The sequence below is a fragment of the Athene noctua genome, chromosome 5 (genome assembly GCF_965140245.1).
Source record: "Athene noctua chromosome 5, bAthNoc1.hap1.1, whole genome shotgun sequence".
NCBI classification, from domain to species: domain Eukaryota; kingdom Metazoa; phylum Chordata; class Aves; order Strigiformes; family Strigidae; genus Athene; species Athene noctua.
In genome coordinates this window covers 59,680,892-59,696,566 of record NC_134041.1, presented here as the reverse complement: position 1 = coordinate 59,696,566, position 15,675 = coordinate 59,680,892, and the positions used below count along the sequence as shown (strand labels likewise).

At 41.7% G+C, this 15,675-nt stretch overlaps 1 protein-coding gene across 3 annotated transcripts in view; it reads left to right on the top strand.

The window, feature by feature from the left end:
* The first annotated feature begins 667 nt into the window (after nucleotides 1–667).
* Nucleotides 668–15,675, top strand: part of SHTN1 (shootin 1) — a 67,186-nt gene continuing 52,178 nt past the window's right edge. For 2 of the 3 annotated variants that reach the window (XM_074908465.1, XM_074908466.1), the window contains exon 1: nucleotides 14,499–14,608. Coding sequence is in view for 1 of the 3 variants with exons in the window: in XM_074908464.1 (XP_074764565.1) it covers nucleotides 800–857; nucleotides 10,549–10,601 (111 nt within the window). In the remaining 2 variants the exon portion in view is untranslated. Of the gene's footprint in view, nucleotides 858–10,548; nucleotides 10,602–14,498; nucleotides 14,609–15,675 lie in introns of those variants that run through there. The other variant, XM_074908464.1, reaches the window with a different exon arrangement.

Here is a 15,675-nt window from a genome sequence, read left to right as displayed (position 1 = left end):
CATCAGAGGACTGTGCTTTTCTGAGAGGAAGGCAGCGTGGTCCCTGTCAAAGCCCTCTGCCCTCGCGTGGCTCCGAGGCTGCGATGAAGTGCTGGACACAGAAACTCCCTGGACACGGGAGCTCCCATGCCGTTGTTTCCCTCGGATCCTCACAAACAATAATGCAACTCTCCAGCTGTTTATTCTTCTACACCTTTTAGCTTTCTTCATACCAACGGTACTCAAATCCCAGTTCTCTGCCTCCGCCGCGGCTCCGGGCAGCGTGTGGAGCCGAGGCGGAGAGCTGTCCCGGGCCAAGCGGGCAAAGGGCCTCGTTAAACCTGCGCGCACCCGCTGCCGAGGGGGGAGCGGGGCGGGACGGCTTCGTCCCGGCTCACGGGGGACCCGGTGCCGCGGATCAAGGGCGCCCACGGCCCGGCCGTGCCCGTACCGACGGGGTTACGAGGACACCGACCTCCCCTGGCCCCTGGCCTGTCGCGGGGGGGCTCTCCCCTCCTACCCGAGCGGCCCTCCGGGGCCCGGCCCGGCCCGGGGAGCGGGCAGGGTGCGCGGTGCGCTCCCGCCCGCCGGTGCCCGCCGGCGGGCCGAGGTGCCGCCGTGCCCGCACCCCCGCACATGCTCACTGGGGCGCCGCCGGAGTCTGGGCATGTGCAGAGCGGGCCGGGCCGCTCGCCGCGCCCGCCGCGCCCCGGGGCTCCGGCCGCCGCCGCCCGCTCGCTGCCAGGTGAAGCCGCGCTAGGTGAGGCGAGGCGGGGCGGAGCGGAGCGGGGCAGCCGCTGGCCGGCGGCGGCGGGGCAGGATGAATAGCTCCGACGAGGAGAAGCAGCTGGAGCTTCTCGCCAGCCTCAAGGACCAAGGTAGGAGCGGGCGGGCGCCGCCCGTCGCCGCCGCCGGCGCCGAGGAGAGCGGCTCCCCGCTCGGCCGCCGCGGGCCCGGGCTCGGCCGCCGCGGGGCGGCGTGAGGCGGCGCCAGGCGAGGGCTCCGCGCCCGGGGTCGCGGGGGGACGGGGTCGCGTCAGGGCGGGCGCGGCCTGCGCCGGGGGCGGCCTGGGCGGTCCCCAGCACGGCGACCAGCTCCCGTCTCCTTCCCAAGCCCCTTTCTCTGGCCACGCGGCGGAGAAAACAATAATGATAGAAAAGCCTGAACCAAATAAATGGGCGGAGTGAGGCGTTTTGGCGGTGCCCCGTGTGGGTGCCTGTCCCAGAGGCCTCACCTCCCCACAGGTGCTCTCGGCCGAGCCTGGGTGGGCGTCGGGGTGAGGGCAGGAGGCTGAGGCGCCTTGACAGCTGCCATCGACCCGGCCCTTCACGCCCGGTGCTGGTAAGGGGTGCACGGCTACCGGCCGGCGTGGACCCCTGGCCAGTGGTACCGGTGAGCCTGGAGGACTGGCCGGCTGCGGGGGGTGAAGGTCTGTCTGTCTGTCTGTCTGTGGAGCTGAACGTCGCAGAGCCAGGCGCTCCACGCGTAACCTGGCGTCGTGCCTCGTCTCCTGCTCCACGTTGCAGGACCTAATACCAACCCAACCGCCCTCCATCCGCTCCCTGTCAGGGTGCCAACTTCCCGCCCAGAGCTCAGGGCTCGCCCTGATACGCCGTGTAAGTTTCTGTAGAGCCTTTGTAGTTCCAGTGTAAATGAAAGGAAACGCTTGTCTTGGGCTGGTTTTGTTGCCCGGGTGAGTCACTTTTGGTGCTTTTGTAGAAAAGTCCAGTGCTTCAGCTTTGCAGATGTTTAGCTTCATGAGTATGTAGTTTGGCTTGGAAACTAAAATGCTATAATATTTAATCTTCTGTAAGAAGAGACATGGAAAAGAGCTTGGATGCTTAAAAGGCAGCCCATTTTTTAACTTCCCTGGTCAGTCTATCCTTGAACCACATTGGTCCAGCAAGGTGTCTACCTTGGTTCAGTAGGTAGGCAACATTCGAAGAAGCGGCATTACCAGCCATTTGAATTGTGGACATTGCTTGTGAGCGTTGGCCGAGCGGTCAGTGTGCCTCCTGCCTCACAGCTTCATGTGCAGTAGGTGCAGAGTGCCAACGCTATAATTTGCAGCTGGTAGTTCCCACAGCTGCGTCCTCCTGGTCTCTCTGGGAGGAGCTATTTGGAAAGGACCTGTTGGACAAAGTTGTGTAAAAGAGTGAAATTACAGGGGTGTGATCAGTGCCCCTTTTCTGTCATTCATTCTGACCATAAATGCATTGTCAGCTCTGCTGTATAGCAGAAGCTTTTCTTAACCAAATTTCATCTGGATATTTTTGAACTAATTATGACCTGCATTGGCATGGCTTTTTTTGGTTGTTCCTGTACACTCAGCATTGTAAATTCATGATTACCAGCTGCACTGGTGGATTCTGACTTACAGGGATTTCAATGGCTGTAAAATTCATAATCTTATAGCTGTGTGTTCTGATAATACAGGACCAAAAATTAAGGCTAAAAAGCTGGTTTTTTTCTGACTGCTTCCCTTCAGTACTGTTGTCTCCAGAGGAGTAGTCTGTGCCAAAAGGACAGTTGGTAAAATGACAATAATCAGTTGTGAAAAAGGCAAGAGTGGGTTATTCATTAGAGAAAACCTAGCCTCTTGAAATTGGTTAGATTTGGGCTTCAGTTCTAACGTCTGAAATTCTGTTCCAGTAGGCTTCCTTTAATGTCTAATGAAATTTTACAGGACTGCAGGAATTAGTTCAAGGGAAAGTTACTGTAACCTGAGGACTGGCTGTCCCAGATCCACTTAAGATGTTGAAACAGAAACTGTACTCGGCAGACGCTGTCCTGTAAGGCGCTGTTCTTGGTGGATGTTCTTCCCCAAAAGCAGGGGTTGTAGTATGTTGTTGTGAGGCTATCAAATGTTTTTGTAATTGTGTGACTGGCGAGAAAGTTGTTTTATATGGGCAAAAAGTTACCCAGTGGAAGACTTTTGAAAATATTCTGTATGCTGTTTTGCATCTAAACCAATGCAAAATTATGGTAGCACACCACCATTAAATTGGTATTTAAATTATGTTAACTGACAAGTCTGAGGTGTCCAGAGTAAAGAGTCCAAGTGATAAAAAAGTAATGAGATGCATGAAATTATCCTAACAGTAATGACCTAAATATTGTTACTGTAGGTAATTTGCTTCCTCTTTATATACTGTAAGTTTGAATATATAGTTTCCCCTCTGCTCTTATTGATAACAAAACAAGACTGTTTTGGGTACTAACAACTTTCCTCAAGTAATTTTTAGGATGTTCTGTTAAAGAGAGGCAGCATGAAAAGAAAAGGAAATAAAATCTCTTATTTTTCCTCTTTATTACTTCCAGGTGTAGGTAACAGTATTACTTTGGAAGCAAATGCAGTTGATGGAATGATCTGCTGTCTCTGAATGTTTGGGGTAATGGGTGTACATAATTTATCTTTATTGCATTCAGAGTGGCATATGGCTTTAAATAACTGTAACATTATGGTCTGTAGTCGGATTTCTGAAAAACACCCACTGATTTGGAGGGGTTTCAGAGAACATTCGTTCAGTAGCCCTTGTTTGGTTTCTCTTTCAGGATGTGATTTTCTAGTCTTTACAAACTTGCCTGACACCAGGGAACTAAACTGACTGAGAAGTAATGGGAAAGGTAGAGAGGAAGGCAAACAGCAGCGTAGGTGGCTGATTGCTGTCACATTTCAACTACTGCTTATACTTTCCCTAAACAAGGTCAGTAGGTTGAACCTGAGGCAGGTGTGTTGTAGCTGCCTGCTCAATTCTTGATGGCAGCTGTGATACTGACTGGTGTCTGGGTAAATTCACTTGGTGGTTTGGCAGATCTCTGAATGGTGACAAGGACACTGAAGGTGTCTGTGTGCAAGATATGCTTATCTTTCACCCTTGCTGAATTTTCCAAGTCCTGTGTGTTAGACTCAGATACCTGATACTGATCATTCTTTGGCTTGCTCCATTACCAAGTTTAAGGTGAGCATCATGAAGAAACATGATCTCTCTACTGATGATATTTAGGACTTAAAAGTATTGTTTGAATTTTAATCCTGTAAATAGCTTTCTGAGATGGCTTGGCTTGATAGAGCAGGTCCATTGTAAATGTTAGTATTACCAAACTGTACTTTCAGTGTACTTCCAGCAGGGTACATTTATATTCAACTGGCCCTTATAATTCCTATGGGTAAGACTTAAAACTGAAACGAAACTGATTCAAGTGGGTAAAACCTTGCGTTATTAATAGTTGGTTGTAGACCTTGAGAAACTGCAACAAACTGGCTAACAGCTGTATCGTAACAGTAGCTGATTACCTGCTTGGAAGATTGCCCTGCTTGTCTTTGGTTTTATTTGCACTACTGGTACTTTGCCCTTAAAGACGGAGTCATCTTCCGCTGTGGTCACTTGGTTCAGTTGGAAACAAGAGTCAGCAACCAAAACATCTCGCGTTATAAACTAGGTAAAATTACACTTCAGTTGCCACTGTCATAGTCACATTTGCTGAATTACAGTGGTTAACAACTACTGTTAACCGCATGTATAGTAAACATGTTTATACTGCCTGAATTTTCTTACTAGCTTTAAGTGTCTTATCTTGCTCTGTGTTTGTTGGCTGGGTTTGATGAAGTGTGATGATTTCCAGTCTCTAGTCCCAAGCACTGTGGCTTTGTATAAGGTTTTTTTTAAGGTCTATTTGATCTCTTAAGAAAAGAAATAATAGAGAAATGTTAGAAACTTTGAATAAGGGAATACCATATATATCTTCTAAGGAACAGACTGCCAATCTGACAGCAATATCTGAGTAGTGCTTTTTAAGTATATGGTATTGACAAGCTCTTAATGTGGCTTGACAAATTTATTCTTCTTTGTGGCAGAGGCATAATTTTTACAGCCAGAGGAATTTCTTTGTTTAGGGTAGGAAATCTTGTTGGCTGCTATGTTCCCTTCTGTAGTCATCTGCTCTATGGATATTTTTTCCCCCCCCCATCTACCTGTGTTGAATCTGCAGTTGTTCATACACAACAGTCATCATTCCCCAGCAGAACCCATTCTGTTTGAATGTTTTCTTCATTTATTAGAGTTTAAAAGTGTTTCCCCATTCAGTTTCTTGTGTTGAACCATATCTGTTTTTCAGAAATGTGTGAAGGCAAATCTTTTGGTGTGAGCTTAGTGGTTGGGCTTTATCAGACACTGGTATGTTTCCAAGAAGCTGTAAGATTGCAGAATGCAAATGTAGGGTCTCATTAAAAATTCTTTGTACACACTTTTATAGATTTGAGTAAAATCACAGCATGTGGGAACATAGACACAGGATCTGACTTACAGTATTTATATTTCATGCTTACCTATGTATACATACACACATGATTTTTATTTATTTTTTAAGAACTGTTTGGTAATTGAATCTTGTAGGTATCAGCTAGTGCAACTGATATGTGACCAAAAGCTTGTTTTGGCCATGGTTTATATATTCTTATTCAAGACTTGGGAGTCATTATAAAGGAACGCGTTGCCATCATATGCACTCACCTTTACACAAGCCCATAAGTGCTTGTTCCTCAGCTCCATCTCTCTTTCGTGGAGGCCCAGAAGTTAAAAATGCTGCCCAGGCATTAGTTTGAAGTAATTTGCGCATGGCTGGTGCTGCTGATGCCACACCATGTCCTGTTGAAATAGAGATCACCTGGGTTTACCAAAAGGGATCTTTGAGCCTAAAGCAGGGAGCAAGAGAAAAATTGAGCCCTTTTGGCTTTTGTTTATACTCTTGACAGCAGTTCACTGGTCTTGTGCATGCTGTGCTTGTAGGGAGAGCATTGCTATTTGAGAAATAGTTGGTACAACTGACTTGGCCTGGCTCTTCCTATTCCAAGTACACTGGGATGAGGAGTGTGGTGGCAGCAGTCCCATTAATGCTTCTGGTGTTTTTGTCAAGGGTCATTCTCTCTCTAATGATGCATCCGAACCCACAAAAACCCAGGTGTTGGTTTATTTCTACCAACAAAGAATGACTTCATTAGGACAGCTTGTTTCATCTGGAGTAAAGGATGTCTTGCACTCTAAACTCTTTCTCTTGCCTGTACTGGGAGAGACATGCCCGATCCATAGTCCAGCAGAATAAATAGTGGAATGACACTTGCTTCCTTTGACTGCTTTACTTACTTTTTGATTAAATAAGTAGGTTTGAAAGGCTGAAGTGGCATTACTCATGGATTTGGCATGGAAGGGCTCTCAGTCTAATTGAAGGCCATCCTGGCTTACAATATAAATGCTAAAGTATATGCATGTAGCATTTTTAAGGTAGTTTTTAAAATTTGTGTTTTTTAATACTCAGCTTTGGCTTGATGAATTTTTTAATAAAAAGAGTAGGAAGAGTCTCACTGCCTCAGTCTGTGTAAATGAAGGTGTCTCTTCTGTTTTTCACTATGAATTACAGTCATTACCTACTTTTACCCTATGACCTTGTTTTACTAATAAGTGCTTTTTAGCCATAATAAGTATCTAATATATAAAACATCTAATTTAGGTAATACATATCTTCTGTAGCAAAACCACGTTCAGGAAACACAGGTTCACAACTAAAAATCAAAAGACTAAGATATAATTAAAGGAGCTTCTGTATACAAAGTTACCTGCTTAATTTAATACAGTTCACTGATACATGTTGACAGGACAGTCTCTTCCGGCCAACCGAGCGAAGGAGTAGCTGATGAATGAGCATGGTCGTGTTATGAAGAGGGATGTTGTATACACCCATGTTGGCTATTTTGTGATTTGACTGTTTTACAGCAAGAGCAGGGTGAGCTGGAAATGTTTTGGGTGGGTTAAGAGCTATAGCCCAAAATACTCTGTTATTTTCTCCTTTTTCCAGCTTTTTTCTTTCCTTAATCTTGAAACTAAGTTGTAGTGTTGCTCTCAGGCTGTATGAAGGTAGTCTGAAGCAAACAAATATGATCTGGATCCTGATAAATTGTTTATATAATGCTGCTGTATATCAGGAATAATTCTATTAAGGATATATTTAAGTTAGCATCAGACAGTGACAGTATCTCAAGAGGTCTCTGGTATGTGCTTATTATAGTTCTTCAGAATTCACTGGAGGCTGAGTACAATGTAGGCATTTTACTATCAATATAGGCTACTGTATTGATTCTTTGAGAAAATGATTTATAATTCTGGAATTTTAGTAGCACCTTTAGTAAAGAATCTTCACTTGTTCATTCACCACTAATTTATTGGAAAGAGATGTCTTTATTCCAGGGTAAATTATGTATAGCACAATCTGAATGAAGATGAGATGTAAGAAGTTTTGAGATGTTCAGGTGCTGTTGTCAGGTATATTGTGTGAACACTTTCATAGGTTAAGGAGAAAAAAAAGTCCTGTCTCTCAGAGAAGATTTAGGGAAGCCCTTGGAACAACGGGATTTATTTTTTGTCAATCAATAAATTAATGGTAATGGTATCTCCTAATTTACCAAAGAGGGTTTTAAGACTAAATAATCTATATGAGATTTAAGAAATGTTGCCTAGTGCTGCTGGTATTTCTCTAGGGTAGTTTTAGTGCAAAGAGATCATCGTCACCTTTATGCCATTTAGTACTTCACTGAAGGTTTTGTAGACTTTTGACTTTTTCTTAGATGTCCTCAAAACTTCATTGTACATAAAACAATTGAAAAACTTCATATGAAAACTTCCCAATAACCACCCCCAATGTTCAGAAAAAGAAAAAAATCCACCAACTTTCATCTTCTGCCTTTGCAGAGAATCTGATATAGAGCAAAAAATGTGTGTAGTCATTTTAAAATTATTTCTATTTCCAAGCCTGATTAAAAAAAGCGGTTTCATTGTTAGATTTAGTGTTTAATGAATCCATACCTAAAAATCCGAATGATGGGATCTGTATGGGGGCATCATCTAGAGGCTGCCATCCATGAAGAACAACCTTATTTTAAGATACCAGGTCCTTACTGTGCGTTAGCTGTATTCAAGGAAGAACTCAGTTTTGCAACAACAGTAAGGGGGTGAGCATGGTAAAAAGGCACTGAAGAAAGTTACCCTGAGGGTGCAGCACGAAGTAGCTGATGATTTTGTGTTCGCATTTCATGACAAACATGCCGTGAATTACCATCCGCAGTAAAAGACGGAAGGGCTACCCTGAACAAGCAGTTTAATTCCTTTTTTCACACAGGTGAGCCCTTTCTGAGGATTGCTGGAGCGTTGTGTAAGTTCCTGTCCTTGTTTTTTGGTAACTTGTTCTTGTATCCATGCCTTAAGGGCTGATGATTCAGAGTTCTGTTCACCAGTATGTGAGGAGAGCTGTTCAAGGGTGGGACAAATCTACATATCATTTTCCATTCATTTATAAAGTACTGAATAGCAAGTATGAGTTTGCCTTAAAGGCAAGCAAACGCTAGGAGTTTTCAAGTGTGAAGAAGCTTGAATTGTATCTGTTGATATCGTTTTCATTTCCTTTCTTGCATCTGGATACTAGAAATCTCTTCCTTTGTTTTACTGAAGTGAACGGGGGAAATAGCTTATAAGTGGAACAGTGGCCAAGAGGCATAACTTCTGCATTCCTGTGTAGAAAACAAGTTGCTTCACTTTAGGTGCTCTTTCCTAGCAACTGTATCAGGGTCTTTTCTTCTCTGTTCATCTACCTGTTTTTTTCTGCTTCTTGTATACAGGAGGTGGGTAGGGATTTCAGGGGTAGGTAAGGAGAAGTGGGGACAACATAAAGGGATGGATGAGAGACCTTGGTTTTACTGGTGTGGGGATGCAGGACACATTTTTAAGAAAGCTGGTTTTGTTCGTTCTACTCTTTAGATACACCTTTTTACTTGGATGAGCAGGAGTGAGGATTTTTCCATCTGTTTAAATTATCAGATTTCCTTTGAGTTTGCATGTGGGCAGTGATTTTGTTTTCAGTGGTTTTATTTAACATTTTTACTTGAGAACCCTGGAAATTTTTCAACACTTTCTGGTCACAGCAGAGCTGAGATTCTGCTTAAGAGATTTCTAGCATTCCTCCATTTCCCATTCTCATTAGCATAGTCAACAGGGGTTTTGCCATTTCCCCATTGCTGCTCAGGACACACAAGGAGCAGAGTCCTGTGTTTTGAGTTACTAGTCTGGGAGCTAATATTCTGTATCCCAGACTTCATGTAACTCAATCCTGCATCTCTAAAATGAAGTGATCTTGGCAAAAAGAGGAATTAGGATAATTGGAGTTTTTTACATCTGAGATATTTCTGTGCTGCTGCAGAGAGTAATAGACATGCCAAAGGCAAGCAGAACAGTGACGCTTTCAGGAGTGAGTTGAATTTGTTTTATTTCAACAGATTTTTGAGATGCTGGGGAGTGGGGCGAAGAGGAACGTCATAACAGTGTAAAATGTAACTTTATTTGTAAGAGCTTCTTGTTTGAAAAAGTTTAACTATCTAAAGCTAGAAAGGGGTAGTAGGTTTCCAGGTGACTATTCTATCAGAGTCTACGTGTTTATGTCTTCAGATGTAGGGTAAGGCATGTTAAATTTAAGATAAAACTCCAACATCTCTCTTATCAGCTGAAAACTATATATTCATACCCTTTATCTGGTTTTAATGAAGTTGGCTTGAAATAAAACCTGTTTGCTAGTGTGGCTTCTCTTAGGTACAAGAAAAAATTTGAGGAGGTACTGAGGGGCTGGAATAAGGTGCATACTGATGTCAACAACCCTCTCATTTTATTCTTGCAATGTGCATCTTGAAGACTGAACAGCGTTCCTTTCTGGCAAGGGTTGTTTCTCTAAGATCTGGAGGTGTATTCAGCTTCTTTCTAGTGGTCTTGATTTCTGTGTCTTGAGGGCTGAACAGCCCACATGGGACACACTGAGAGAACAACAGATTTGGGAAGTTGTGGCAATGATGGCACATCCCAAAGGTAGTAAAATAAAAGGTTTAAGAAAGGCACACAAAAATACACAGTAAACTGGAAGCTTAATTGGTAGCTGCATATTTTTTACTGGTTTGAAACAGTAGACCTCCAGTATCCTGGAGGTTGATCCTTTCCCTGCTGATCCCCACAGCTGAGTTCTTGTGTGATCTTGGGTAAATCATATAATCTTTTCATGTCTCCACTACAGAGTTTAAAGACAAATATTTCTCATAGGACTCTTTTTGGAAGAAAATGTTAATAAATAAATAAATGAATGAAGGTGCTCAGCTACTCTGGAGGTACATATGTGTAACAGAATTGCATTAACCATGCTTTCTAGCATTGATCTGTAACCTGAGCCAGTGTGCGTTTAAAATGGTGACTGCAAGCCAGTACATTCACCTTGTAATTTTTGAACTCAATCGATAAGATTGTTTAACTCTCAATTGATCAAAAATTGATTGTTTTGGGAGCCACCATCTTTTTCAGATGCTTCCCAATTACATCAATTCTAGAAGGATATCCATTTCATCCATAGGCTGTTAATGAAGTTTGACCCATGTTATTTAAGAAGTCTGTGTAGATAGCCAGAAGAGCTTTAAAATGAATGACATGGAGAGCTAATTTGGGTAAAGGAGGTGCTGCAATATTAACTTTTTTTTTTTTCCTTGTATAGCTATTGGCGAATATGAAGAGCTTAGAGCAGAAAATAAGAAAACGAAAGAAGAGGTTTGTATCTATTGATTATTTCTTTAATGCAAAAATGCTGAATATTAGAATACCTTATTGGCTATGGCAGGTTGTTTACTTTTGTCAGCTCAGCTGATTACTTACAAATAGTAAGTATTACTATGAGTAATAATTATTACTTGTACCTATATGTATTAAAAAACAATGAATGCAACTCCCAGCAGCTATTCTAGCTGTCCTACTCCAGAAAAGTTGCTATAAATATATATATATTTTAAATGATTGCTGCTATAGCCAATTTGCCTATGATTACAATGTGAGCATAGACCAACTCAAGTGTTTATTCTTAGGAAAACTTGTGTCTCTTGGATCTAAACCTTATTACAACTTGATTTGCACAGTGGGACTTACTGAAAAGGAAATAGAACAACTCCCCTCACCCAGCCCTTCTGAAAATTCAAAATGTAGGAATATGATTTCTGAAGGTATTTAAAATCTCCCCCCCCCCCCCCAAAAAAAAAAAGAACACACACACCCCCCTCCAATTTAATAAGAGAGCAAGATGTCTTATCTTAACTTGCAGAATGGTGCTGCGGCATAAAATGGATTTGCAGCATATCACACATCCTTCTGTGAAATCTGTGTGCCTGTCCAACTTGAAAAGAAGCTTTGAATGTATGGGCTGAACCTCATACATCACTGCAGGCTTCATTTTTTAATGTTCAGATATACTGGAGTAAGAAATAATGACTGCTTTCTAGACTGCTTATTGTAATTATGATGACCTGTCTTTCTAGTAGTAAAATTAAGCATATTCAGTAAGGTATCGCTTTCTACCCAGGACTCTCGTTCATTCAACACACCTGCTTTCTTCAAGGAAACCAATGGGAGCAGAGAACAGAGAGGTTTGATGGCAGTGTTATGTTGCATAAATCCATGTCAATGTGCAAAAGATCTTTAGCAGATATTTGCCAAAAGAAACTGTGGCCCAGTAAAAGCTTCTTAACAATTCTAGAAAGTGAGGAAGGCAGAGTTGTTAGTGCTACACTGTGCTGTAAACAAAAAAAATATCTCCTTTCTCCAGTATTAGTGAGCTGAAGGTGCAAGAGATGTTAGTTTTCAAATCCCTGTTAACTGCCAAGGCACGTAGGTTTAATTTAGCTTTTTGTGAAGTAATTTCTGAAGGGTCACTTTTAGTCCAGTTGTTATAAATGTTGCAGTTCAAGGATGTATTGGGAAGACCTTGTCCTTAACTACTTTGTCGTTATTAAAGAAGACTTGAAGTTTATCTTCACATTATGTTTCAGCAAAGACTGTGTGTGTGTGTACTGAGCTCAGCATACTGTGCTTCACTCCCTCCTACCCACTGACCTCCTTATCTTTTTTACTCGTTGCTGCATTCCTGGTCTGCTGTCCTGTACCAGAGCCTCAGATATCTCTATTTTTGCTGTTTGGAAGACTGTGGCACTTCATTTCCTAGTGCTTAGAAGAAGATAATGAAACTGAGTTAGACCAAGAATTATCCTGTCTGACAGCAACGGAGAGGGAGGTGTGTAAGAGCCGGCATACCACCTCCACAGAGTACTCTTGTAGTCTCCAAACCGCTTGCAGCCTGGGGACTTCCTCAGCTGCATGTGGTTTCAGTGTGTGCTGCCCTCCACAGCTTTCTTCCTCGAATTTGGCCCATGCCCCCAAACCTGTGCTGATTGTTGGCTTCCATCACAGGTGAGGAGTTCCACATCAGGACTGTCCACCACATGAAAAACAGGCTCCTCATCTTTGTCCTGAAACCAAGTCCTGCTAGCTTTGGTCTTTCTTCAACAAAGTTTTGTTTAGGTTGGGAGGGGATGGGGCAGAATAAGAAGGCTTTTCTTGAGCTACGTTTTTATTTAGGAAATTTTTTTCTTCAAAAGCAATTCCAATGAAAAATTTTGTTGTCAATTTGAGGTGAAATGAGATGTTCTGAGGTTGTTTCTTGCATTCTCCTTTCTTCCTTGCTCCTTTGTCTTACTTCTTTTCTACAACTGCATATCTCTAGCCACTCCTGTGTGTTTCTTCTGAAGGTTGGTATGTTTTTCAGAATAGTTGCGTAACAACTGAAAATCGTCCAACTCTGAGCACATGGGGATTACATCCCCAGTCGGGCAAATTAGTTAAGCACGTGCTCAGGGTTGGAGGATTTTCAGTTGTTATGCAAGTATTCTCCATCCAAGAACCTCCATCCTGCAAATTGATGTGGTTGTGTAAGCAGTCCTGCTTAATTGTTTAAGTGCTTGGACTCAAGTGGTTAAGTGTGAGGCTCTAACTGCATTTCTTCCACAAAAAAAAGAATCTACTGATACAGAGTTTGTGGTTATGTTTGCTTACAGCAGTGACAGTACTGGAAGAAACTATTCCTTGTGTTATTGCAGGTCTGGGTAATTGTGAAAGCTCGTTAGCATCTCTGTGACTTTGTATCTGAGTTTATGCTTTGCAGGATCAAATCCGATGCTGGAGGAAGTATAGCACAGGCTACCTCGGCCTGTGGGTCTGGGAAGTTGTAGGTCACTTCTGTTCCAGTTTCTGCCCCTGTCAGGATGAGTGTAAGCAAACGGCTTCCTCTATCAATTATGGTCATATAATTGCATCAATAGGAGGAAGAGAAGATAATTTTTGTTTTTTAGACGAAGATTTGCAGCCTATTTGTGGAAAGTACCACGCAGGAGTTAGAGTTGTCTGTATGTATGTGCTTTTGATGCACTTGGTGGAATATTTTTCTGTCACCACTACACTTGTATGTGTCTGAAAGATGAGCTGTGTCATGAAAAAATTATCCTAGTTTATATTAGAAACATGGATCTTAGTGGATAATGGACAGCTAACTTAAGATGGGATTTTAAATTCTGGAATTTTATGCTCTTTTAAAAATATTTTTTCTTAAGATTAGAAAGTAAACTGACTTTTATATAGGTTACTTTGTTCAAAGCACTGCTGCTTAAAAGGGTGCCAATAACCATGAAAAGTCAGGAGCAAAATATAAAGTCTTTGATCCACAGTGTCTCTTCCTCATTGCCTTACTAAACTGCCAATTTGGAGACCTTTGGTGGGGTGTCTGACAAAATTGGTGCAGGCATTTTTTTATTAGAATTTTTAAATACTTTCAAAAACTGGAGCAAGAAATGGCATTGTCAGATTACTTCTTAGGTCATCCTTTTAATTGAAGTAGCTGACTAAACGTGCATACTAGTCCCCAGAAAATAGGTAACTAATGTTCAGTTGCACACAAATGTAGATAACTTAATAATATGCAGTTCTGACGTATTCAGAGTCAGATCATGAATAAATATTTGACTACTTGCTAATCAGACAGAAATGACTCTGAACACTGGTTTTGACAGTGTTTTGTCATGCTGCCAGTAGGGGGAAAAAAAAAAAAAGCAAGACAGCTTTCCAAAACAGTAGGTGTAATACTGTATCTCTGATACATCATTCATAGTGTTTGCTCTGTTAAAGCACATGTATAGAGTGGATTATATGTTTTGTTCCCAAATGGGAACAGAAGGGATTCTGCTTTGATGACATGCTCATTCTTTTTGTAAGAGTATAGCAAATGTCATAGGATACTTTTGAGCACTGTACGAAACTCATCATTTTAGAACAAGCATTAAATCTGCATAAATTTCACAATCTGTGTAAATGGGAAAGAATGTATCTTGTGTTGCTAAGCAATGGCTTAATTGACTATATGGCTACTACGTGGACTTCTGCATCTTAATATCTGGACTGAACAATCTCCTTCTTGTTTTTGCCCTTTGAAGGCCCTTTACTGAAGTCAGTAGGAGCTTATGTGCAAAATAGTTGGCAAAAAAGAAGCCTGTTAGAAGAGAATAGACAAGAAACCCAGGCCTCCCTGGAATTAGTGGCAAAGAGTCATTAGGCTGGTGGGAGCGGGTGTGTGGAGACTCTGTATCCGCAGGCTTCCAGGTTCCATCGACCTCCCAACGTCACGTTGTAGTGTCAGGTTCCTGTGCTGGCATGGTGCTGTCCTGGTATTGTGCTAGCTCCAGGTACAGGCCAAATTCATGTACTGCTATTCAGCTTGCTGTATGTCTAGTATTTGGTTTGAGGACCGATCTTTGACATGTGCATGATTTACTTGTAAGTAGTCAGCATATCGGTTCTCCATATGAGAAATGAAAGTATTGCCTTGTATGTTGTGTACCTAGAAGGACCAAATCTGAAATTAAGTGGGATCGGCAAAACTTCTGAACTTGCTTCTGCAAAGATGAAGAATTTTAAGGAGTTATTCACAAAATTAATTTTGTAAACTGAACTCTTTGTTTCTAAAGATACAGATGTAATGTCTTTTTTTATTGCCAAGAAACTATTGTTGACTCCTACAGCTAGTTCAGGAGCGGCATGTGAATATTGTCTATTACCTTTTGGTTTTTTATTGCGATAATGGTGCTGTAAATATTTGATTAAAAATGTAGTAAATAAAATTGTATAAATACTTATTTTCCTTTGCAGAGCAGCTGGAACTTTTAACAAAATAAAGATAAAAACAGAAAAATTACTAACAATCCAGGAGTTACTGTTTTGTTTTGTTTTGGTTTTTTTTTATTTGAGGGTACTCAAGTATAGAGCTATCTGTTAATGATGACAAGGGAAGACTTAGTAAATACTTGAAGACTGTTTCTCCGCAAAAGTTGCATGTTCTTGAATGTGAAAAGTGAACAGTAGATTTTATAGTAATGTTATGCTATTTGCTTTTTAACATCTAGGGTTAGTGATATTCTTGTCAGTTAACAATTCTACTGTATATGCCTCAGATTGCTTTTTTGGAAAGTGAGGTGTTTGTGATTTTTGAAGGTTTCTGTGCAGCTTTTGCAGAGCATCTAACACTTACAAATTTTGATATTTTTAAACTTTCCTTTCTTAAAGGTAAGGTCAATTTCTTTTAAAGGGTGACTTTTTTATTATGAAATTAATTGCATTATATGAATACTTTGTTTGCATAACTTTTTAGTTTGTCTTTAACTACTTGTACTGTTTCAATCTCAACTTTTTCTAATTCTTTGCTAGATTGGAGATAAACTAGGTTTTTTTGGTAGGACTTGTAACAGCTCTGCTT